This window comes from Lissotriton vulgaris, chromosome 9 (assembly GCF_964263255.1).
Source record: "Lissotriton vulgaris chromosome 9, aLisVul1.2, whole genome shotgun sequence".
Classification (NCBI taxonomy): domain Eukaryota; kingdom Metazoa; phylum Chordata; class Amphibia; order Caudata; family Salamandridae; genus Lissotriton; species Lissotriton vulgaris.
In genome coordinates this window covers 1,024,865,478-1,024,891,670 of record NC_141697.1, presented here as the reverse complement: position 1 = coordinate 1,024,891,670, position 26,193 = coordinate 1,024,865,478, and the positions used below count along the sequence as shown (strand labels likewise).

Genomic DNA, 26,193 nt, shown 5'->3' with positions numbered 1-26,193 from the left:
CTACTTAACTCGTATCCTCATCACGTTTTGAACCCTGGTTGTTTTAATCCAACCAGAAATCAACAGTATTCTTATACATTACAGACGAAAGCCGACATCTCCATACGTGCTTATTTAACAGCCAAAGAATTGAACAACTTTTGGTGGCTGTTCGTTGTGATGGCTGTCTGCTCATGTGACAAATATCTAACAGTCCGTAGACAAGTGCAATAACTCCCCCCCCCCCCCCCCCCAAAAAAAAAAAACACGAGTGCATTTTCTTCTCGATAAAAAAAAAAGTGGATCATTAGCAGGTGTGCATAGCAATATTTCGGATTAGGGCGCTCACAATCGTCCCCTCTACCTTCTCGTATGAAAAACCGAGTAGGGAAGTGAGATTTACAACTCAGAATTCAGGAAACTTTAAACAAACTACATCTCCTACCAAAAAATCAGGGTTCAATATAGTACAAAAAGGAATTAAGAGATGCCCTAAAAATAAATTGAGCTAGCTGTTGTACCGCTTCGTTAGCTAGGATTTGCAAAGGTTTCTATCCCGGTTTCAAATGAATGGGAGGAAAGGGAGGGAACGAGAAATCCGTCTTTTGTCTGCAGCATAAAAATGCAAACAGATTCAAGGACACGGAATCGGAAATGTTACTGTAACAGGATTGCTCCAAGGCCCCGTAGTCGGGTAACGCTCTGTTCTTGCAGCATTGGCATGATGAATCACAAAATAAAACGGGCCGCAAACCTGGTTGTTTTCGAACAATCCGCCGAGCTATTTTACACACTCTTTTCAGTAGTTTACGTCTTTCTTCCGTGGAAAAACAAATCCTGGAATTATATAGCCTACTCCACATCCCAAAAACCAATAACTAGGACGCCTGTACTGCAACATCGTTTTGATCTTTTAATATCTATATAGGTATAAACCACCCAACGATTACTTAAATATTTTACAGAGAGCGTTTTGGGTTGGTACATTTAGAAGGAAATCAGATTTTAATGTTCTGGAGACCAGATGAAATCCAAAGTATGCACACAATGTTTTCCTTTGGTGTCCAGCTAAGAATACTTGGCCCACAGCTCGCACTGTACATAACCTCTGGCTAGATTCGCCTTGAAGAGCAGACCTACTTCGAATGTAAGCTAACAGTAATCAATCGGCATTTATCACAAGAGAATCTCCATTGGGCTCTGGTAAAATGTACTTACGTTGGTTTGCATGTGTACGTTAAGTTATAGCATTGGCTTAATGTGTACGACAGCACGAAACCTTTGGTATTTTCTTCCACTGATGACACATTGGGAATTACGTCACCTCTCACATGCAAAGAGCATGGGAGGGGGCGGAAAGTACTCCCAAGAGCATTGCTGGTGGGTTGAGCCAAAGCAGCACTGGCTGTACGAGAACCGTGTATCACGGAAGATGCTTCGCATTACTGCAAAGCAATAGAACGGAAGTAACGACGAACAGAAGATACATTTTTAACGCTTCCTATTACACACACTTCTTGGAAACACATTCTATTCGGAGGTGTGCGGAACCATGTCTTTGTGAGGTTTTTTTGCACGGTTTTCAAAACATAAAACAGCGTGTTCACATTTGTTTACTTTTATATGTCGTGAAGTAAGCGCACCAAGCGCATACAACAAGAAATCCCAACGTTTTGTCTGGAAACGGTACTAAAACAAATCCTGATTAGATGAAGTATTTTACGGTCTCATCCTTAAGTATTCGTCGTTTGGGGGAAAACATCACTAAATCGAACATAAGGCCAATCTGCCTACAAAGTATAAACCGTGATATACGTGTTTAGTGTCAATGCCTAATAACAGTAGATAAAATAAACAGCATTTTTCTGGTAACTACTGTGGCCCTCGAAAGCACGGTCTGTGACCGATATAATTCTTATGAAAGGGAACGATTGATTTCGGAGTGAACCAGCAACCTAGGTTAGATTGGGCTCTTTAACGAAAGGTGTAACATCGCGACCATTTTTTTTTTTTACTGCGCAACGACCTATTAACGGCACAACAACATCTGCGACGGCAAGTATCAGAAGTAAAATCTCGCAACCATGAAGCACTAAAATCGGAGCATCGTCTTTGACACAAATTACCACCTCCTAGAAATGAATTAACGCACAAGATGAAGCGCTTGCAAAAATGAACGACATGCAGTATTTTGCAGCAAATTATGAGCATCTGAGTTGGCACCGTGCGTTCCACCCAAAGCCGTCTATGTTCATATAAAAATGCCCCAATCCGGCCATACTATTGGTAGACCTTTTTTGTAAAACCCCCTTAAACACAGGCTTGTTGATCAATCTGACCCAAATATAGTTTTAAAAGAAGTTAGATTCATTTGTTTTATTACAAAGAGTCAAGGATTCTTTCAAAATATAACTCTGTAAAACAATCACTTGACTGGACATCTCATTTACAATATACAATCCAGGTAAAATTACATGCAGTCTAAGAAACTGCTTTATACAAGAGCCCTTGGCCACAACAAAGAAGAGCTTGGCAGTACTACTACAACTTTAATGGCTATGGGGTGAAGATCAACAATTCATTACATTATCTAACTTCATTTATGAAAGTGGGGCAATACATACATAATTGTACAACAAATGAATGTGGAGCTTTAGCTAGACACTGTCATCATGTAATTCTTGGAGGGGCTGGATCTGCCAATTCGCAGCTCCTCTTTACAGCTGGTTGGGTTGTTTTCCAATGCTTTGGTTATTTTACCACCTGGGGGAGAGCTCTCGTAGAGCACACAAATGGAGCCGTCTTCTCCTATTCGATAGGACACTTCAAAGGGATCGACCCAAAGAGTTAATTCGCTGGGTAAGAGCGCGAAGAGCTGTCGATGGCTCAGTCCGATGAAGCCGGCTGCCTTGCCTATCAAGGGATCCATTTTATGGTTAATCCGAATGCACCGATATGCTGAGCCTTTGCAGGGCATTTGAGGGAACCAATGATGCTGGTAATGATCTGCAAAACAAAAGAAAAAAGTCAGTTATAAAACTAAATAAGATACCAACATTGCAAATGTATACACCAGACACTGCGCGCATTCCTTCCAGTAGGAGTATGGTCTTAGTGTAAGTATGCATAAAAACAAAAATCCCTACAACATGCTTTTTCCAAACATTAAAATGTTCAAAAGTGCGACCCGCGGTCAGGGATCAAACTAACTCGTGGAACCATGCATTGGAGAAGTCTACAGTACACTAGTCTGCCAACTTTCAGCCTGCATAAACTACTGCTTCCTCCACCACATTAAGTAGCAAAGGCCACGACTGCCACATAGACCAAAGGCCTACCCTACTGGTGAATGTTCCTTATTTCACCGACACAAGTCTGCTACCCTTCAGGAGACAAACGCTGCCAACACTCCAACTCAGAGTAGCCGCCGCACTTCTACTCCACCTGTACCATCACTACCAACTCGCCAAACTTTCATGTGGTAACTAGTTTCTCCTCATCAGTAATTTTAAAGAATACCATCATAGATTGCTTTTCCGTACCAATTTCAGTTGAAGCACATCATGTCTGCAGCCGGGGGCGCCCCCTCCCCCTTCGCGTTAACGTCTCCATCACTGTACAATTTTGCGCGCCCCCCCCCCCTCGTTAGACCCACTAGCTGCACACCTCTCACTTCGCTCTTGGAGATGCCGTCCACTTTTAAATTACTTTAACCATCTCATCATTCCGAATGTTCCACAGACTGGAAATAACCGAGATCTAAAAGATGCCTGCCCCTTCCCACCAATGCGTTTGCCAGATGTGACCTACTATACAACTACACCCCCGCCCAAACCTTTGCTGTACGACACAGCAACACACTGCCTCGGTCTCTATTTAATTTTCCCACTCATCCAGGAGGGGCAAAGACGCAGAGAGAAGCCCGGCCACAATTGCTGAAGGGGCGTCTGTTTTACCTCTGAGGGAGCCCTGCAGACTGTCACTGAACTGGGATATCTGGTCCTCGGCGAGCAGGCCAGTTGTTTTTAGCAACTTTGTGATGAAGCCCACAGCTGTCGAGATTTCCGTCTTCATGGCTTTCTGGCGGGTCACAGTCGCTCCAAATATCTTTGATGATTTTGGGTTGGGATAAAATTGGCTCACGGGCCGTGAGGTGAAAAAAAATTATATAATCTCTATATTCAAAAGATATACGTCCTGCCCTCCCCTGGTGGGGTGAGTAGCACCGTTCGTGATCCGCGGCCCACCAGCTGCACAGCAAGGCCCAGGTGAGAGCCACAAACTTCGCGGTCTTCTTTCGGTCAGTGCGCACTTTCCCTCGGGACTTTGTGTCCTTCCGCAGCCTCCCTTTGTCTTGTCACGGGGGCCTGCGCGTCTCGCTTAGACTTCGCGGTCAGTCTTACCCTCGCACAGAGGCCGAGGGCAGCAGAGAGGAGGAGGAAGTGACCCGTGCGAGGCGGAGGGGACGTTAGTTCCCGGTCCGGGGAGGGAGTTTTTTCTCTGCCGCCCGCGGATACCTCCGTCGCCTGCCTCGGCTTTCCCTTCTCTGATAAGGCAACGCACGCTGAGTCCCCCCGCCTCCCTCCCAACAACCGATGCTGGTAAACACAGGCAGCGGCGTCACAGCCGAGCGGTAGCCAATCGGCGCGCGCTCCCCGCTCACTACGTCACAAAGGGCCCTTGTGCCAGCTGCACTTATGCACACAAACAGAAGCCAGCGAGGAGGCGGGATAGAGTCCGCAGCCATCTTGGAGGGAGGGGGCGGAGGACTCTGCCTGGCAACAAGTGGTGGCTAATGGACTTCCAGTTTCTGCCTCACCTTCTGGCTGATGCTCAACTTTCACACATTGCCATAACCCCCAAAGGACTACCAGTGTACATTCTTTATTATGGCAGACTGTTTTTCTTGCAACCTTCCAAAATGTGCATCTTCTGGTAGACATTTGAACTACAAATTTAGGCCGAACTATCGTTTATTATGAAAAACATTCAGTACAAAAGCGGGTAAACAAGTTTTCAAAACAATCTAAGAAAAAGTAAAATACAATGAGCGAGTAGGCGACCCTCACAAAACACCTAGCGGGATAAAATAAACATTAATGCCGCAGCCGAGAACACTTCAGTCACTTTTATTTTAAATAAAGGTACATTAGTTCCTGGTTGAAAACGTTCGTAACAGTACCGACTACGGAGAAAACGTGCCCCGGCTAGTTTCCAAAACATCTCCACCTTGATGTATATTCCAGGGCAAAACAATCTGAGGTTTGGAATCGACGAGAATTGACGGGGTAAAAATAGGCATTCTGCATTTCTTATGTGCAGACAGGCTCACAGGGTTCGCTTAGCGCGATTCAATCTCTTGGCATTTTAAGTTTAAAATGGGGGGGGGGGGGGGGGGGGGGGGGACTACCGTAAGCTTCAACACGAAACGAATTTGTTTAAAATGAATGTATGAGTCTACAGACAGATGGATTCTGTAACTATTGGTCTAACTCTCAACGTGGTACTTTTTTTCTTTTTAAGTGCACACCTTCCTGTCCACCTTCTTTCACAAAGGACCACGTCTCCCCTTTAAAATACGGTGTATAATTTTAAGAGCAATTCTAGCACGTATCCAATAAAATAAAATCGATTTCCCATGCTGTCCAAGACATTTTTGGTTTTTAAACAGTTTGGTCAACTTGATAAATTCGGTAAATATAGGCCACCAATTCTTTCCCACTGGATTTTTTACCTTTAATAGGCTACCTACTGGTAACATTTGATGCTGTAATCCCAGCTCAAATGCCTAGTTCCTGTGATGGTTTATTTCTCTTCCCCCTCCCATCACTCATTACACACTGCAACATTTCCCCAACATTTGGAGTAAAAGTCTATCCAACACTAAGCATATGTTCAATTCACAAAGATCTATGTATAAAATTATATCGCACCTTTATTTTTATTTTTTTACACGTCACCATCACCAAAGCCAACTATTCTGTGGCTTAAACAGGCACAGTCAACCTAAAGTACACATTTTCTTTTAAATTGATTCACATACCCATGTTACCAGTACCAATAGAAGATAAAGTTAAGGGCATGAAGTCCCAAGACCTAAAAGACCAAGAGAATAAGAAATCATGGGGTTTTGGTGATTACATACAGCCTAACTGCCAGAATTTGCACGAAATACATTTAAAAGATAAATACCAAGTTATTTCCAAGGGATGGTACTGCCAAGAGTATGGAGGTAGTTTTCAGAGAAATTAACCGAAAGCATCCTCAACAGCGTAAAGTGGTTTATTACAAAAGGTAGCAAGTCCCCTGCATGATAAGGAATATGCTACTTACCAGTATGCATCTGTTCTTGGCATGTAGGGCCACTAACACTCATATCTTGTGCATAGATCGCCGCCTAGTGTTGGGTCCGGATGATTGCACCTTGTTGTCCTGGAAGAGTCTTTGAAGTATCACGAGATAGGTGGCTCCTCCCCTGGACTACAGTGCGCATGGGCATCATCTCCATCCTCAGATTGTTTTTCGCCATTGTGGCAGAGATGGAGTCCAATACAATACTGGATGACCGTGCTTATAAAAAATTCTGACTACTACAGCTGCAACAGGCACTGGGGAGGATGGGCGGGCGATATGAATGTTGGCGGCCCTACATGCCAAGAACAGATGCATACTGGTAAGTAGCATATTCCGTTGAGGCATGTGGGCCGCTAAATTCATATCTTGTGCATAGAATAAATAGCAGTTTCTCCCTTAGCGGTGGTTGCCCAAGCCAGCTGCAGCAGCCTGAAAGAGGGACTTTAGAACAGCCTGTCCTACAGCAGCTTGCTGCTTGGAATGTACATCAACACAATAGTGTTTGGTGAATGTATGTATGTTATTCCATGTGGCTGCTCTACATATGTCCTCTAATGGAATGTTACCCAGGAAAGCCATGGATGCCCCTAGCATGCGTGTGGAATGTGCTCTTGGAGGGGGGGAGGGGGGGACTGTTAGTGTGTGTTTAGCCTTCTGATAACAAATCTGAATACACTTAACAATCCATCTGGCTATACCGGATTTGGAAATGGGTTTGCTCTTGTGCTGTGGTGAGAAAGCAACAAAGAGTTGTTTAGTCTTCCTGAAATCCTTCGTCCAATCTATAGTACAGGAGAGCTCGTTTGACGTCTAATGTGTGCAGTGATCTTTCTTCCACCGAGTCTGGATTAGGGAAGAAAACTGTCAGTTCAATAGTTTGATTAATGTGGAACTGAGAAACTACCGTGGGCATGAATTTAGGGTTAGTGCGTAGCACCACCCTATTTGCGTGAACCTGTAGAAAAGGTTCTTGAATGGTTGCGGCCTGCAGCTCGCTAACCCGTCTCAGCGACGTGATCGCTACTAAGGCAACCTTCCAAGTTAGGAACTGTATCTCACAAGAGTGGAGAGGTCCGAAAGGAGGTCCCATCAGTCTGGTCAAAACTATATTAAGATTCCAGACCGGTGAAGGTGGTCTTCTGGCTGGAATGACTCGTTTGAGTCCCTCCATAAAAGCCTTTATGGCTGGCACTCTGAACAGTGAAAGGTGTTGCCTGTTCTGTAAGTAAGCCGCCATTGCCGCCAAATGAATACGTATAGAACTGTATGCCAGATTGCATCTGTATAAATGCAACAGGTAACAAATAATGTTCTGTGTTGATGCATCCAGCGGGTTTATGTCATGGTTGGAACAGTAAATGACAAAACGTTTCCATTTGGCAGCATAGCAGGCCCTAGTGGTAGGCCGTCTTGCCTCCTTGATATCCATACAATCAGGAGGCAGATTCAGATACCCAAATTCTATGACCTCAGGAGCCATATCGCAAGGTTTAACTGTTGCGGATCTGGGTGCTGAACTTCGCCATGGCTCTGGGTGAGAAGACTGGGCGTAAGACGCAGTCTTTGATGAGGCACCACGGAAAGTTCTAGGAACGTGGTGTACCATGCTTGCCTCACCCACGTTGGAGCAACCAGGATGAGAGTCATGGAGTGCTGTCTGAGTTTCCGTGCCACCAGAGGTATGAGCGGGGCTGGCGGAGAAGTGTACGCAAATCTGCCTGACCAGTTCATATCGCATTGCCCTGAGACCGCGGGTGTGGGAACCTGGCGGCGAAGTTTGGGCATTTTGCGTTCTCGTTTGTGGCGAACAGGTCGATGTCTGGATGCCAACACTGCTGGAAGTACGGTTGCAGCACCGAGGGATGAATCTCCCACTCGTGCACCTGATGGCTGTGTCTGCTGAGCAGATCCGCCATCTGGTTGTCCTGGCCCGGGAGGTGCTCCGCCATGAGGAAAATGTTCCTCTGAATGGCCCACTTCCACATGCTCTGAGCAAAGTGTGACAACTGTGGAGAGTGAGTACCTCCCTGCTTCTGAATGTAATACATGGCAGTCATGTTGTCCGTCCGGAACAACACGACCTTGCCGCACAGAAGCCTTCAGTGCCATGAAAATTGCCATCAATTCCAGCAGATTGATGTGCATCTTCTTCTGTTGATCCGACCATAGTCCCTGCACAGTATAATGAAGGAGATGCACCCCCCACCCTAGGAGGGATGCGTCCGTCGTGAGCACTATTTGTGGTACAGGCTCTTGGAACGGTCGTCCCTTGCAAAGGTTGCGTGGATTCCACCAATGCAGAGAGTTGTACGCACAACCGGTCACCAACACTAGGTCTTTCAGTTGTCCTTGAGCCTGATTCCACTGTCGTGCTAAACACTCTTGGAGCGGACGCATGTGCAGTCTCGCGTGCGGGACTATGAAGATGCAGGAGGCCATTATTCCTATCAACTGCAGAAACACTCGCGCCTGTAGTGAGTGTTGTGGCCTGAATTTGCGAATCTGCAGTCGAATGCTGTCAATTCGCACTGAATTCTGCTAGGCTGTAGCCGTCACAGTGTCCAACGTCGCTCCCAAGTATTGCTGTACTTGAGCGGGTTGAAGATGCGTCTTGGGATAGTTCAGAGAAAATCCCAAACTGTGCAGAAGATGAATTGTGCGGGACACGTGGCTGGCGCACAGCTGGGCCGACTTCGCTTGCACATGCCAGTCATCCAGGTAAGGGTAGACATGAATGTGTTGTCTCCGAAGGTGTGCCGCCACTGTCGCCAAGCACTTGGTGAACACTCTGGGAGCAGTGGTCACTCCAAAGGGTAGCACCTTGAACTGGTAATGCTTGTTCTGTATAGTGAACCTGAGGTATTTCCTGTGTGCCTGATGTATGGGTATATGGAAATAAGCATCCTTCAGATCCAGAGTTGCCAGGAAATCCCCCTGACTGAGCAATGGCAGGACCTGCTGCAGAGTCAGCATGTGGAAATGTTCTGAAAGGATGTATAGGTTCAAGGGTCTCAGATCCAGAATGGGTCTGAGAGACCCGTCCTTCTTTGGGACTAAGAAATAGAGCGAGTACACCCCTGTTCCGTGCTCCTCTAGAGGCACCAGTTCTATGGCCCCTTTTTGCAGCATGCTGGCCACTTCTTGCTGTAACAAGTGCAAGTGCTCTGCGGACATAGGATGATGTCTTGATGGTATGTCGGGTGGAGTGGATGTCAGTTCTAAACAATACCTGTACTGGACAAGTTGCCTCACCCACCTGTCTGTGGTAATGCCGTCCCAGACTGGCAGGAACTGATGGAGTCGTCCCCCGACCGGTGTTACATGGTCCGGGGGCAGTGACAAGACGTCACTGTTTGGTATTTGCTGAGGACCTGGTGTTATTATTTCCACGTCCTCTGCCTTTGGTGCTGTTACCACGGTATCCACCTCTATTGTTTTTGTTAAAGGTGGACTGTGCACCACCTTTATTGTATTGTGTTTGCTGAGATGTTTGCCCTCTTGACGGCCCTCTACTACCTGAGCGACGAAAAGAACCCCCTCTGAACTGTTGAGACTGCAAGGCCCCCATAGACTTAGCCGTCTCGGTGTCTTTCTTGATCTTTTCAAGAATTGTGTCAACGTCAGGCCCAAACAAGAAATCTGGGTTAACGGGGTGATTGAGCAAACTTGTTTGCATTTCTGGCTTAAATCCTGAAATTCGTAACCATGCCTGCCTCCTTAGCATAACACTAGTGTTAATGGCCCTGGCTGCAGTGTCTGCTGAATCTAGTACACACTTGAAAGAAGCGTTTGATATCAGTTTCCCTTCCTGAATCAACATTTCCGCCCCCTCTCTATACTCATCAGGCAAGTGTTGCAACAATTGCTCTAGTGTATCATAGTGAGCCCTATCGTATCTAGCCAGTATTTATTTATTTATTTATGTAAAGTTTTATATAGCGCGAACAAGATCTTTGCAGATATCAGAGCGCTTTACAGAAACAGTAGGTAGGATAAACAAGACTCCTGAATCAATATGAGATTCCGTAGACCGTGAGTTGCAAAAAGTAGGGTATCAATCATACACGAGTATACAGAGTAATAACAATCAAGAAACAATAATATGGAAACAGTACAATGTCTAAACGGATAAGATTATAGCACCCCAGAGGGTGAATAAAACACAATGTTGAAGGCAGAGCAGTAGTCAGTAGTGGGTGCAGTGCAGGTTATTGAGGCACTCAAGTCCTAGTGTACAAAGGTAAGTATTTAGACAGCCGATGAGGGAGCCAAATTCTGTCATTGATCCAGTATCAATAGTGTTCAGGTGTATTTAGCCATAAGGATGGCCTTCACCTCTTTCTTGAAGAGTATGGTGGACGGGATAAGCCTGGTTTCTGGCGGGAGTGCATTCCAGATCCTAGGTGCCATTCCAGAGAAGGAGCGTTTGTATCTTTTTTCCTTCCGGAATCTCCGTGGTTTCAGGAGGAGAGTGTTTGTGCTTCTGTTGGATCTTGAGCCTCCTGATATGGTCAGCTTATGAGAGAGGTAGTTGGGTGCCTTGTGGTGTACGGCAGAGTGTGTCATACAGGCAATTTTCAACTGAATTCTGGCTTCCATAGGCAGCCAGTTCAGGGCTTTTAAGTCAGGGGATATATGCGAGTGTTTTCTTGAGCCGGTGATGAGTCTCGCGGCCGCGTTCAGGGAGGCTCTTAGGGGAGCCGTTGTTGTCAGGGGGAGCCCGCTGAGAGCCACAATTCCGTAGTCTATGCGAGGAATGACTAAGGCTTGTACCACAGTTTGGAAGTCCTTGGGTGGAAGGAAGGGTTTGAGTTCTCAGCGTGTTGATTTGGAAGTTGGCTCCTTTAGTTGCTATGCTAATATGCTGCTGCATGTCGAGATTGCAGTCCAGTGTGATGGCAAGGGATTTCGCCGAGTCCACGATGGTGGGTTGGACATTGAGTGCGGTTAAATGATTGAGCCAGGTTTGGGTGATGGCCTTTTTCGCAGGAGGAGAGATCAGAAGGAACTCAGTTTTCAGAGCATTTAGTTTGAGGTGAGAGCCTGTGTATTGGCTATTCTCCAAATATTCGCTGCCTGCGCAGCAACCCGCTTCCCAGAGGCTTCTAATACTTTAGATTCTTTGTCTGGGGGAGGAGCATCACCACTTGTTTGTGAGTTCGCCCTCTTCCCGGCATTGGAGACCACCAAAGAGTCCAATGGCAATTGGCCCCTTATATACGTAGGGTCCACAGGAGCAGGCATGTATTTCTTTTCTATACGTGGGTTCACCACCCTTGCTCTGGTTGTGTCCTTGAAAATGTAATTGGCGTGCTTAAGGACACCCTTCAGCATCGGCAGCGTCTTCACTGATCTGTCCGACGTAGAGAAGGTATCAAACAGAAAGTCCTCCTCAACTGGGTCTGCATGCATGACCACATCGTGGTTCAACGCTGCCCTTTCAACCAGAGCGTTGAACGCCGCAGTATCCACTGCGGGGGCTGTCTTTACTTGGTAAGACTGGGTGTCCGCCGTGCCTTGATCATCAAGCACATCCTGCGAGTCATCCTGATTAGATTCATCAGGATAGTTGAATTGCTCGTCATTCTGGTCATCCCCCCCACCATCCTCAGTGCGTGTGGGGGAATGTGTAAAGGCTCGTCCATAAGGCACTACGGACTCGAAAAGAACTGGCGAGGAAGCAGAGTCTCTTTTCCTTTTAAGTGGAATTTGATAGGATTCCATCGGCTTTTCCGGCAAGATCTTCAGTTTGAAAAGAGGGAGTCTTCCGGTTGCAGAATCAATGTACAACTTCTTCGAGCTCTGAGAAGAAGGTGGAGTGGAACCGACGCCTTCAGGAGTGGCGGTCGGTCCCTCAAGTTTGGACATCATTGTACCAGGGTCGGCGCTCTGTGCCGGCTTAGACGTTTTAGGTCTTGCAGTCGGAGGCAGTCCAAAAACTATAGGTGGAGGCCCTGATGGCTGTTTGACTTTTTTCACGGCCAACGCCAACTTCGAGCCAGGTGTTGCGCTGGGATTCCCAAAATAGCGGCTTGATGCGTCATGTTCCAACGCGGCCATTTTGTGCTGGTCTTCAAGAACCTTCACCAGCATCAACTTGTATGCATTCGGACTGAGGGGCGGCTGCGACTCAAGTCAGTCTTCAGTGTCCACGCCCCCCCCGAGGGCAGCCTTAGGCGACGTCGCTCCGTCTCTTTGGGCCTTTGGCACTTTCTTGGATGCACCGATCTTCGGGTTGGCACCCTTTTGAGACCCCGAAGGGGCGATGACACTCCGAGCCTTCTTAGTACCCGATGGAACGAGGTTTTGCGAAACAAATACTGGTTTGACCAGTTTCGATTTGTCTTTAGTCAGTTTCGGTTTAGTTTTGGAAGGCGCACCCACCGAAGGGTCTGAAATATTCTTAGCCGGGCCAGGTTGCGGGGCTGTAGAATGAGTAGAAAGATCTTGGCTAAGGCCTTCCGGCGATGCTTCGACCTGAGCCTTTGACAAGACAGTGTCACTTTCGACCCCCGAAGGTTCGGTTGGGTCTTGCTCATCGCTGGAGCCGCCCTCTGCGGCTCCAATGGCCATACCGTCGTCTCTTACCTGGACGGCTTAGTCTTCTTCGATGTACTGATAGTCTACCTCTTCTCCGTAGTAAGATTTTGACAGGAGGCCGGGTCGGAGAAGTGCTCCGGTTCCTCCTCTTGGAAGCCCTCGTCGTCCCCAGTCTCGAATGTATCCTCCACATCCGACGCTATCCACGCCGGTAGTCTCACCTCACGTCGAAGAGCGAGCACCTCTTCCGATCTGAATTTCGAACAGGCCAAGCAACTCTCCTCGTCATGGTCTGGAGACAGACATCTGTTGCACACAGGGTGCACTTCAGAGAGAGGGTACTTTGCGTTACAGACCAGGCAACGTTTAAACGGGGCCTGGAATTCCATGGTCGATGTCAATCTTCGATCGGACCTAAAAAGCTGGGAGCACACGTTCAAGCATCCAGGAAACCGGATAAGTTAACTCAGAACCGAACGAAGTACAATACCGACGCTAAAGAGGCCTTTTGGCCTGAAGAAAACAAGTTTTTCCTATTGGTTTCGAACAAGAGTCACGGAACACATCCGAACCCAATGGCTGAAAAAAAAAAATCTGAGGATGGAGATGATGCCCATGCGCACTGTAGTCCAGGAGAGGAGCCACCTATCTCGTGATACTTCAAAGACTCTTCCAGGAAAACAAGGTGCAATCATCCGGACCCAACACTAGGCGGCGATCTATGCACAAGATATGAATTTAGCGGCCCACATGCCTCGAACACTGATGTGCACCCCTTTTCGGAGTAACCCAACTGCATATTAAATTGGTACCCATATTGTTTTGAAGACGCTTTTGCGTGCATGGAGGGCTAGGTTCGAAGGGAAAAGGTGGAGACTTGCCCTACAGGCTGTCGGGGTGATGAGCAGAAACCCTGGCACCGAGTCAAAAGAGAGAAGTAGTCTCTGGAGAAATGGTCTACAAGATTAAGGGCCTGGATCGGAGGTCAGTAGGGGTGCCAATTTTCTAGTGGAAACAGGACTACCTTCTGTGTCAGTTGTTGCGGTGGTGGCAGCGTAAGAGGTTTTCATCCATAGTGTTGGACAGGCCTTTTTACCTGTTCAAAGTGGTAGAACAATTCTTACAGGCCAGCTCGTGTAAAAATCCCTCCACTGATATTCCTCCATTTTGAATGTTAGGACTCCTTGTGTAGGAGTGCTTGACAGCTAGTCAGTGGGATCCATATCGGCTTGCCCCCTTGATTGACTAGGCACAAGATGGAAGTTGTGCTACAACTTACAAAAAGAAGTGTAAGTGGACTGTCTGCATTTATTTATTTATTTGAGAATTTTGTAGAGCGCGCAGCGGCCCCAACGGGGCGTCCCGGCGCTGAAAACTCTGAAAAAAAGAGGTCATAGGGTCGGGTGTCTGGTATTAGGAGGAGAATAGGTGTGTTTTCAGGGATTTACGAAAAGCTGGTTCTGTCTGACAGGTGCAGAGGGCTAGTGGAAGCTTGTTCCATCGTTGTGAGGTTCAAAGGTTTTCCCTCCTGCCCGGGAGCCTTTGAATCGGGGGTTTCCAGGAAATGTAGGGTGTTTGAACGTAAAGTCCTGGAGTTGGCATAGGGACGCAGGATATTTTTCAGATGTCCCGATCCATTGCCTTTTGATGCTCGGAAGGCCAGTGTCATAGCCTTGAACAGACATCTTTTAGCTATGGGCAGCCAATGCAATTTACGGAGATGGGGAGTGATATGGTCTCTGGCCGGGATTCTCTCCACCAGCCGAGCAGCGGCATTTTGAACCGTCTGGAGTTTGTGGCAGAGACCTGCTGTGATACCAAGGTAGAGGGCGTTGGCAAAATCAAGATGGGATATGATCAGTGCCTGGATCACAGTCTTACGGCAGTCCGCTGGCAGGTAGTTGATAAGGCGTTTTATAGTTCTAATCTTGGCAAAGCAAGAGGATGCTACTGTTTGAACCTGATTTTTGAAGCAGAGTTGATTGTCCCAGCGAACTCCCAGATTTCTTACCGAGTCTTTAGGGGTGGGAGCTAGGCTCAGGTCTTCTGGCCACCAGATACTAGAGTCCAGGGGGGATGGTGTGTTAAAAAAGAGGATCTCGGTTTTTCCTGCATTGAGTCGGAGGGAATTGGCATCCATCCAGCTCGAGATGTCCCTGAGGCAGGATTTCAGTGGATCAAAAGCTGAGGTGGACGGGGAGTCGAAGGTAAAAAGAAGCTGGATGTCGTCAGCGTATGAAGTGGATTTGATCGCCGTCCGTGCAATCAGCTTGGCCAAGGGGGTGAAATACACATTAAAAAGGAGCGGGCTAAGGGAGGAGCCCTATGGGACTCCCCATTTGAGAGGTCTGGCGGAAGAGGAGAATGGAGGAGTGAAGACCTGCCGAGTGCGGTCCGAAAGGTAAGAAGAAAACCATTTCAGGACATCGCCACCCAGCCCAAGATCCTTCAGTCTTTCCAGCAGGATTTCGTGGGAGACTGTCGAATGCTGCCGAGAGATCCAGTAGCACCAACACCGCCCTCGACCCTTGGTCAAGCGTCCACCTTACCGAGTCAGCCATTTCGATGAACCCGACTCGGTACTGTGGCCCGACCTAAAACCATGCTGGGAGTCGTGGAGAAGCCCTTTGAATTCAACGAAATTCGACAGCTGGGCATGTACCAGTCTCTCCAGGATCTTAGCTGGGGAAGGCAGAAGAGAAATAGGCTTGTAGTTGCTGGGGTTGTCTGGATCCAAATTAGGTTTTTTGAGGATGGGGACTAAGGAGGCATGTTTCCATTTAGCAGGGAAACAGCCAGTTCTGAGAGAATTATTCCAGATAATATTGAGGTGAGGGTTGAGAAGGGATGCAAGATTTTTATATTGTTTGGCTGGCCAAGGGTCATTGGGTGAGCCTGATTTGCATTTGAGAAGTTCAGCCAACGAATCTGCTTCTGAAATGGGTGTAAATTCAAATAGGGTAGGTTGCAATTGCAAGGGAGTGAAGGGTTCCTTGTTTCGCCCTACGGTGTTAGGAGGGGGGGGAAGGAGGAATAGATAGCCTCAATTTTATCCTCGAAGAATTGTGAAAGTTTGTCGCAAAGTTACTGTGAGGTGGGCTGAGTACGAGTCAGAGCATTGGGGTTTGTGAAGGATCTCACTATGTTGAAGATTTCCCTAGCGCCATTACTGGCTTGGTTAATTCTGAAGGCCAAGAAATCTCGTTTGTGTTTTTCGATCATTCTCCGATATTCTTTAAGGGCTGATTTGTATGTGGTTTTACTGTCCAGGGATTAATTCAGTCTCCAGAGGCGTTCGAGGGATTTACAAGAAGCCTTTTTTTGCCGGAGCTCGTCAGAGTACCATGGTGCGGAGGGTGTCGCCCTGTAGGTTTTAGTGGGTTTGATAGGAGCCAGGGCGTCCAAGGCCTGACTAATCCAAGTATCCAGATGGTCAGTCTGTGAGTCCGGATCTGAAGATGAAGATGGACAGGGAAGGGTGTTTTTTAGGTAACCCAGGAGCGATTCATGGGTGATGCGACTCCAGTTTTTGTCTGACACTTTGGAAGTGATAGCGGGTCTAACGTGGCAGGGAATGTCGAACTCAAAAGGGATGAGAAGATGGTCCGACCATATAACCGGGAAAGGGGATGTGGCCCAGATGGATGGTAAGTTGGAGAAGATCAGATCCAAAGTGTGGCCAGCTTTATGCGTAGGTAGAGTAACTATTTGAGTTAAATTTGCAAGCTGCTAGCATTGAAATAAAGTTGCTGCTGTGTGGACAGGATTCGTTATCGACGTGGAGATTGAAGTCTCCTAAGGCGGTGAAATTAGCGTAGCGTGTGCTAAGCTGAGTGAGGTAGTCCGCCAGATCAAGTAGGTGAGAGACATTGGAATGCGGGGGCGGTAGATGAGAATTCCAGAACAGGAAGAGGACGGAGAGATATGGACAATGAAGGGGAGGCCTTCAATAATGTCGATTTGGTCAAAATGTCAGGGGGAGGGGGGGGGGGGGGGGGTAACCGTCCATTTGGATTTGTGAATTAACGCAACACCACCCCCAGATTTGCCATTGGGTCTGTTTGCACAGATGTTGTAGCCCTCCGGCAATGCAAGGGGAATGACAGGCTTCGTGGTGTCGTTCAGCCATGTTTCGGTTAAGAAGAGCAGGTCCCAGTCGTTGTCCTGAAGGGATTGCCAGATGTCAATGGCGTGTTTACTCAGGGATCTGCAATTGATCAAGGCAGCTCGGAGGGTCAGGGGTGATTGCGCTCCGCGCGAGGAGGGAGAGTTCAGGGCATGAGTCATCCTGATAGTGTGACTAGGGGCAGGGAGGGCAAAATTGCAAGTAGTGCAAGGGCATGGCTTTGAGCGTCAGAGGAGGGAAAAAGGCAAGTCGCGCACTGAGGGAGTTTCAGAGACAGCAGCTCATTTCGGGTGTAAGTGGCGGTGAAATTGCTAGAGGGTCGGTTATAGCGACCGGCCCCGGTTGCGTCCTGATCGTGGACGAGAGCAGACGAGCTTGCCTTAAGCGCGCCATCGTCGCGCTCGTCCGCTGCGCTTCCGGTACATGCACATTATTATGAGGATGTGCAGAGGAGGGGGTGTGGCCTCGTAGTGGGCGTGGCCCAGTCAGGACGTGGGTGATGGCGGCTTGAGGGAATTCAGCAATTGCAGCCTTTCCAGCGCTTGTTTGCTGGGAATAAGGGGTGCCTGCACACAGCAGTCGTGTGCCAAGGAGGGCGAGTGCAAATTTTAAAAATAGCTTTCCAAATACAATTTTTAAAATGACAGAGTAAAAAACACAATCTTTCGAACTGCTCCCGGCTGTGCCTCAGGAGTTTTGCAGAGTTGTCGGCGCACTAGTTGATGGACAGAATGTAGAACAATGTCATACATTCACCCCAGTACAAGGGTCTGGGCCTAAATCCATCGTTGTTTTGCACTCCACACCACCCTGGGTTAGTCACTGGCTATATGCAAATCAGCTCCGACCCTGTGCCTCATGGGAACAGTCCAGTCCGAACTACCAAGCCATGTCTTTCCGAGACCGGAATCCAGAGCCAGAGAGTAGCCCTGGCACTGAAGTGAGACATTGGTGCCTTTAGAAATTGTGTTAACCTTTTCAGCAGGCTATTGTCAATTAGCCCTTCATAAGCACTGCCATTAGGTTGACGGGGTGTGGCAACAAGGGTAAGCCTGAAGATTCAGGTTAAAAAGAGTAGTTTCTTGAAACGCCTTGTTCTTCTGTCTTCCACTTCAATGGCCCATCCAAGAAGGCGGATGACCGCCAGGCGCAAGCTTCATACTTCTTGTGCTTTTGTTATGGGTACTCCTAACTAAAGCCAGCTTCATCCCCATCAGTTGAAAGAGCCATCACCATCACCTTATACAATGTCTGTCTGAACTGCAGCCAGAAAATGAAATGTGAAAAGGAACTGCACCGAAATGGCTTCTGGATTTCATGGTTCAACTCTTATTTTCTTTGATTGTACAAATGTACCCACCTACAAACTAAGGCTAGTGGGGTATTTATGAAAGGGGTTAAAAAATAAATAAGAAACTTACCCCAACTTTAACAAACCCCCACACTTTGTGATAGACAACTCCTTTATGCAATTCTTTAGATCATCATTCTGCTAATATGATATTGATTTATAGGTGTGATTAAGAGACGTCTGTCTGACTCAGCGTGGGCTAATTCCACCCGTAGCATTGCCCAAAGATTACGTGTTCTCCCTCATGATTATGCATATTTCAATACTTTTCTCTGGATTCCACTACTCTGAGTTCCCAACACATATTTAGGGGTATGTTAACTCTAAATTCCTGACACAAATATGACGCACTGTACCTCTCCAAACTGTTCTGTTGTCTGATCTAAAAACAAACAAGAGTATTTTCAGTTGTGTAGGAGCTCCCTATAGAATTACATAAGTACATCAACTATATCTGTATCCACTCTCACATTCCCATCTTTGCTTACAAATCTTTGTTCGAAGTTTTCATGCCAATCTTTCACTGCCTTTGCAGCTAAAAGTGCTTGATATGGAAAAAAGATGAATATGCACTGATACACGCACAACAGAAATACTACAATCTAAAAACTGAAATCGGATTTAGAAACGTGCTGCACTTTTATGAATTGCTTCTAAACCGTCACCAGACTCTCCCGTTCTGCCTTTGCTTTCTCCTTAGATTTTGGCAGAATAGTTATAATCGCTTACCTCATCACAACCTTGAGTCTGTCCCATAGTGTAGCAATGCATGTGCCTGGATAGATTTATTGGGTAAAATGTTGTCAGAGGGAAAAAAGTCAGTGATCCGACCAAGCAGAAACGCTGATCTCTGCCCTGAAAAGAATATGCAGAGTCCCGAATAATGAAACCTAGTTTAGGTCTGCAGAATTAACTGTGTAAACTCTTTTCTGGGGGTAAATGCCAAACATCTGTCGATCTGACCTTTCAACCACTCCACAAACTCCTTGGACACTGGTCCAGTTGTGTCATTTGCTGCACTGACCGGTCATTGTGTTCCCGACTGTGCTGAAATCACTTCCAAGATGACACCCCTGTTTGGAGAGGTCCTCAGCTTCGATGTGGCATCTAAGGAAACTTAGTTCTCATTGAGAGTGCAAATTGTAGCTTCAGTGAACGTGTATCAGTTCAGGGCAATTTTAGTTGCTGGTGTAATAAGGGTTGCAATACCAATAAGGAAGAACTTACCACTCAAGGTGGCAGAGAGGTCGAAGTCTTTTAGCAATCATTTGAAAGAAGTCTTACCAAAGGTTCATGCAATCTACTACATCAGTGCTTCCCAAATGTTTTAGAACTGTGACCCCATTTCTAGAACAACACTTTTAAGACTCACCTATCTTTACAGTTATGCTCCTGGAACATCAATGGGCTAAACAGCAAGTTGTCGGACCGCGCGACCATGAATTATCTAATATCATTCCACATCATTGCTTTCCAGGAGACATGGATGACTGATCCAAAACGCCTACAAGGATATTTACGGTTCTTTGCCCCAGCCCTTAAAAAAAGAGCAAGATTTGGTCATCTGCAGGGAGGTCTGGTGACCTATGTAAGAAACATCTGCACAAATTCAGTCCATCAAGTGGCTTAACACCAGAAACTATCGCTATTAAAATCTTAACCATAAAAAGGCCATCAGGGAACAGGTACAAAGAGATAATAATAAAGACATACATACATCCTAACAGGAAATCTAATGACACAAAGCAATTGGTTACCTTTGTAGAGTCTTGTATGAGCAAAGTTAATACACCGGACATGATACCGACAGGAGACTTTAATCTACATCTACTTGGCCCATCAAAAGCAGAGGAAGTCTCTTTACCTAACCAGTTATGGAACATCCCGCAACAGGAAATTAATTCAACAGCAGCTCCCTCCAAAATTGGTCAGCTTCTTATAGAGTATCTTGAACATCTCATGCTGCGAGCAGCAAATGGCAGAATCACAGGCGATACACCCCCTGCATTTACTTACTCATCAATCCTTAACAAAAAATTCAACGCTGGATTACACCTTTGTGTCCCTAACTCTCTTCAAAGAAATTCTCATTTAGTATCAAAGCTGATAGCGATCACCGGCCCCAGGAACTTACATTGTGCACAAACATTCCTAGATTAACAAAATGAAAGGGTTTACCAGGCACAACTGCTACTATTAACTTCAGGAAAAGAAAATTCACGTTGGCAACGCAAGATAACTTTCAGGAAACTGCTAAATCTCTTTTTGAATCATGGGAAGGGGCAATGAAATAGAGAAATGGATAAACTATACTCATGCCCTGGCAACATCTTTCTCCGCCCCAATCAAATCTAAACCAAAGCAGGGTCATGCTAACTTTACCATGCAACAAAAGAGTACGATTAAAAAAAAGCATCAACTACTCTTTACAGCAGGTGCGCCAGTATCCAACTGACACCACAAAAAAATTGCGACAGCAGAAAACAGGTCTAAAGCGAGCAATCTGGGAAGCCAGGCACGACAACGAGGATACCATATGGGCGAAATTGCATGCAGACTCCAAGTTAAAAAACAGTGCGAGATTTTGGGAAACAATAAAAAGATTTACCCATCCGACGCACGAGGGCCAGTCTCCAAACATATCTGAGGAGGACTGGGCCACTTTTCTTGGAAAGCATTTTCATCAACGAAGAACGGCATCGCAAGCCGAAACTAGCATGAACTCTACACCGCGACCTATGATTTTGAAGCATCAAGCCAATGAGGGAAATGTAACTCCAGAGGAATGGCATGAAGGAGAATCCACGGGATTTAATCCTTTAAATGATCGTATAAAATCAATTAACAAGTACATCAAGAAGGGAAGGCAAGAAGGGATACCGGGGCCTAACGGAATTCCACTCGTGCTCTAAAAACAAGATATAGAATACTGGGCAAAGGCCCTCAGTCCTTTGTTCTGGGAAATAACAGGCCGACTCCTTCCATCCAGGCGGAATTCGATAATTTCACCAATCTTTAAATCAGGTGACAAGACCCAGCCCAAAAATTATCGGTTAGTCGCCCTCTTGGACAACGATGGAAAATACTGTGCCGGGACACTGCTGGATGAACTGCAATTCTGGGCGGAAGACCACTCAATCATTCCCCTAAATCAAACCAGCTTCTCTAAATCTGTGGGGACCTCAACAAACCTAATAACAATGGCTTGGTTAATTGATCAGGCTAAGTTCACAAGAACAGCAAAAAACACAAGATGATGGACGGAACGTTGCACAATCGAAAAACATTCACCCCCAGTCACAGATCTGGGTTTAATCCATCGTTATTTTGCTCACAAAGCCACCCCATTTCAGACATTGCTATATGCAAATCAGTCTTGACCCTGTGCCTCATGGGAACAGTCCATCCAGAGCTGCCAAGCCACGTCTTCCCTGGACCGAAATCAAGCATCCTAGGACCGGTTTCTGGCTATCAGCCGTCTTCAGCCAGGATAGCTTGACTCCAGTGGCTTAGTGAGCACAGGACCCACGTCTGGGCATATCCTTCCCACATAGGGTGAACAGCAAAAAACACAAAATGAACGGAATGTTGCACAATGGTAAAACATTCACCCTCAGTCAAAAAAACAATGGCTTTAGGCCTAGATCTCTGTACTGGGGTGAATGTATGACATTGTTCTGCATTCTGTCCATCAACTGCTGTTTTTGAATTTGTCACCCATAGTGGGACGGGTATGCTCCGACGCGAGTCCCGTGCTCTCCACACCACTGGAGTCAAGCTATCCTGGCTGACAGCCAGAAACCGGTCCTAGGATGCTCGATTCCGGTCCAGGAAAGACATTGCTTGGCAGTTCGGGCTTGACTGTTCCCATGAGGCACATGGTCAAGGCTTATTTGCATATGGCCATGTCTGAACTGGGGTGGTGTGGAGTACAAAAAAACGATGGATTTAGGCCCAGATCCCTGTACTGGGGTGAATGTATGACATTGTTCTGCATTCTGTCCATCAACTGCTGTTTTTGCATGAGGTCACAAGAACGCCATTACATTTATGCTTCATCGATTACCGGGCAGCCTTTGACCATGTGAACCGACAGAAACTTTGGTTGAAACTGGCAGGCTCAGTCATCCCTCAGGCTTTACTGAACCTGTTAATCAACTTGCACACTGAAACCTGGGTGCAAGTAAAGCTCTGTGACGGGTCAACACTATCCAGGAAAATTCCAACAACAAAAGGCCTCAAGCAAGGCTGTGTACTGGCCCCGTTATTCAATTTGTTTCTTGCAGATTTGATCCAGTTATTAAATGCCTGCAACTCGCATTCCCCAAAGATTGGGAATCTAGTACTACCATGCCTGCTCTACGCTGATGACCTAGTATTGATTAGCCAAATGAAGGTGGGTCTACAGCATCTTCTTGACATCACGTTTCAATACTACCAGGCTAATGATTTAACCATCATCCTGGAAAAAACCAAAACCATGACAATTAAAAAGAACCGTAAAATACCGGCCTGGTTTTGGGATAAGATTCAGTCTCCGAGTAGAAATACTTGGGGGTGATCATTGATAAAGGCGGGCACTTTGTAACCCAAAGAGATGCAATTAAAAGGAAAGGCATAGCCTTAGCCGCCTCAATGAGAAACCTCAATTACAGATTAACGGGCACCTCACTCGTACCCTCTGGTTGAAGTTATACGAGCACAACTTCTACCCACAATAACCTACAGGAGCGAGGTACAGCGGGGAAGGGATTCAAAGCTCTTGGATGCGGAGGTCGCAAAAGTGTACGGAATAGTCTCTGGTCTACCAACACGAGTCTCTCCAGCACAAATTATGTTCGAGTTTGGTGTGCAAAAACAGACCATTGCAAGGAAAGGCGCAACAGTCATTTTCTGGGACAGAGTAAGGAAATCTAAACAAGGTACCTTAAACTGGCACTTGTGAACTGAGCTACAACAGAAACAGTCTTCTCCAGCAGCAAAATATCTAGCAACTAGTGTGTCATTCCTGGGTCTTACCAAACTTTGGGCAACTCCTACAAGTCACTGCCTCCTTACAAAAGCAACAAAGAATAGTAAAACATGAATCTTGGATCGAAGAGAAGGCAGCCCTAACAAGGTCGCATGGCTGGATGATCCTGGGTACCTATTCCTCTCAGGCTCCACAAAAGTATCTGGCTTTTGGCTTTGCCAAACAAAAAAATTATAATTTAAAAATACAGACTAGGCTTATTGCCATGCACAAAGCACTTTCCACATTGGCTGAAAAACCAATCTGATTCTAATTGCAGTCTATGTAGGACACCGCAAGAAGATATGCTGCATCTCCTCTGTACATGCAAAGATCTAACAGAGGAAAGGAGACCGCTTTTAAAACCACTTTTCAATCAGAGAGTCATTCGTACACGGAGACAGGCTGTGCTGGCGTGCCTTGCACCCGGGGACCCGCAGCTTAACGGACGGTTTGTAAAAATTTTAGGACAAGTGGAGAAGAAAATGCTAAATCACAACAGCACTACAGCTGACAAGGAAAGAGACAGACGCTGTTAGAATAATCGCTTGCTCTTTTAATGGACTGTAAATACTATTTTGTTATGTCTTTTAATTGATTTAAAAATTTTGAACTGGCAATGAGATATCTTTAGCAATGGTTTTAAGTAACTCTGCTAATTAAAATAAACGTGACTCACCTAACTTTAATGGGCAAGGTAATTTATTTCCCCCAAAGATACTTTGAGTTACCACAAAGCAACACAATCAAAAGAGCTGCCGGTTTGGAATAATAAGCACACATACAATGGATTAACAGGCAAGCAAAATATGTTTTTTTTAATAAGAAATCCCGTCCACCCCGCCCACATCCCCTCAGCTGAATAGTTGATCAGACAAAGTGAACATCCAATGCAACAAATCAGTGCAGTTACGTTACATCGTATTTCGCTTCTAAAATAATAGGTGGCCCCATTAAGTCATTATTTGGAATGTTCGTAAGGACTTAGGACAACCAACACCAGCTCACTTGTCCTCTATGTAATTCACCAGGTTTTGTTACTCGCTGTCAAACTTGTAACCCATATTAGGGAGCCCTATGTTAATTTCTCCATGGCAATCAGGATCTATAGCTTGCTAACTCCGTCCTGGGATTTCAATATTGCTTCTAGGCGCTTGTTAAGGATAAGTCTTTAGTCCCCACGGAACATAGGTTTCCTTCCTGAATACTGATAAGTTCTTCACTAGGAAAGTTGCATCCCAATAGAAAATATAATCAGCAAACTTCTCCATCCAGATCAGGCGGTATTCAAAAAGGGGGCACAACCCAACAATAACACCAAATAAAAGTTCCTCGGATTTATGGAGCCAAGAAAACAAACAACTGGTATTAATGCCTCTCGATGCCAAAAGAGCCTTTGGGAGGGTGGATTGTTCCTTTATTAGAGAGACTCCGGATTTGATGGATTTTAGGGAAATATTTACAGGGAGGATATTATGAGGCTATGGTTCACCAGAGGCCAGTGTATGTGTCAATAGACATAGCAAGACAACTTTGAATCGCCAGGGGTACGAGACAAGTTTGCCCCTAGTCCCCACTTCAATACTGTATACCTGGATCCCTAGTCGCCAAGAAGGAGGAAAAAAAAAAAGTCACGTAAATTGAACATGGGTGAGAGACATCACACAAGAAAAGGTTTAAACCCAAATGGCTGACGACACCCATGAGGGACGGGGGGGGGGGGGGGGATAAAGACTCCATGGAGACTTTTCCGGACCCATCCAGAAAAGATTCACACAGCAAAACTACATTGCACTGTATATCCAGGTCCAACTACAAATCCGGCAAGCTTCCAAAACATCTTGAGTTATATGCACAGCAAGCACTAAATGATGATCCAAATTACTATATCTTTTAACCCCTACTCTGGCCCGTCACCCTAGTCTAATATTCACCCTGTAATTATTAATTATTTTCCCCTTACTCAGAGTAAGATTAGCTCAGGGGAATCCAAACTACTAAGCATTTTCCATGCATCACCATTGCGGGACCAAGGAGTACTTGCAGGGACAAAATTTATGGAGGATTATATTTATGGGTGGTGAAGGGAGTAAAAGGTAGATCTTCCACAGCCTGGTGGGTAGAAAATCCGAATTTGATTAAAGACAGAAGCTAAGATTATGCACTTTATTGATGACAGAATACAGTTTAAAATTAATATTTGATAAATGTGTAGGTTTTCTAATTATCACTAGACCTCTTTAGCTTATCACAGAAGTAATTTGTTGGCATTAGGTTGCAAAGAAATGATATGAAAGATTTAAATATCTGGTTTCATAGCAGCACTAAGCTTTTCATTTGATACAGAGTTAATGTTGAACTTTCAAATTAATTTTAAGTATGGGTTAATTTTTTTAAAGAAAATGCCCGAATTGGTCTTACAAGTATTAGCTTTTTTCAAATGCTGTGTGGCGTGAGCTGGTTCTTTACGACTGGGATACATAGGAGCAATTCGGATCTCTCCGTTAGAGGTTTAGGAACGTTTGATAGAGGTGGTTAAAATTACAGGATGGGGGGGGGGGGTTGAGTTTGTATTGGGGTTAAAATAGGGTTAGTTTGTATGCTCCTACTGGATCGGGTAGCTGTAATGAAGGATGAGAGTAAAGACCTGCAATCATAAGGACACACCAAATGGGCGGTTTCATAGATGTCTGGTTGCAGAGAATGTGCATGGCACGGAGTTCCATACACTAGGAAAGAGGGGAGGATGAAGGGGGGTGCGGGCTTGTGTATTCCAATTATTAACCTATTACTGGGCATCACAACTTCGATACTTGACAGAAATAGATAAAG

At 46.0% G+C, this 26,193-nt stretch overlaps 1 protein-coding gene across 1 annotated transcript; it reads right to left on the bottom strand.

Annotated features, from left to right (window-relative positions):
- Nucleotides 1–2,340: 2,340 nt before the first annotated feature.
- On the bottom strand, nt 2,341–4,561 carry BTG1 (BTG anti-proliferation factor 1). The gene is made up of 2 exons (XM_086938929.1): nt 3,936–4,561; nt 2,341–2,985 (listed from the first exon to the last, which is right to left on the bottom strand). The coding sequence occupies exons 1-2, from the start codon at nt 4,051–4,053 to the stop codon at nt 2,633–2,635; spliced, it is 471 nt and encodes a 156-aa protein (XP_086795055.1). The 5' UTR covers nt 4,054–4,561; the 3' UTR covers nt 2,341–2,632.
- Nucleotides 4,562–26,193: the final 21,632 nt, after the last annotated feature.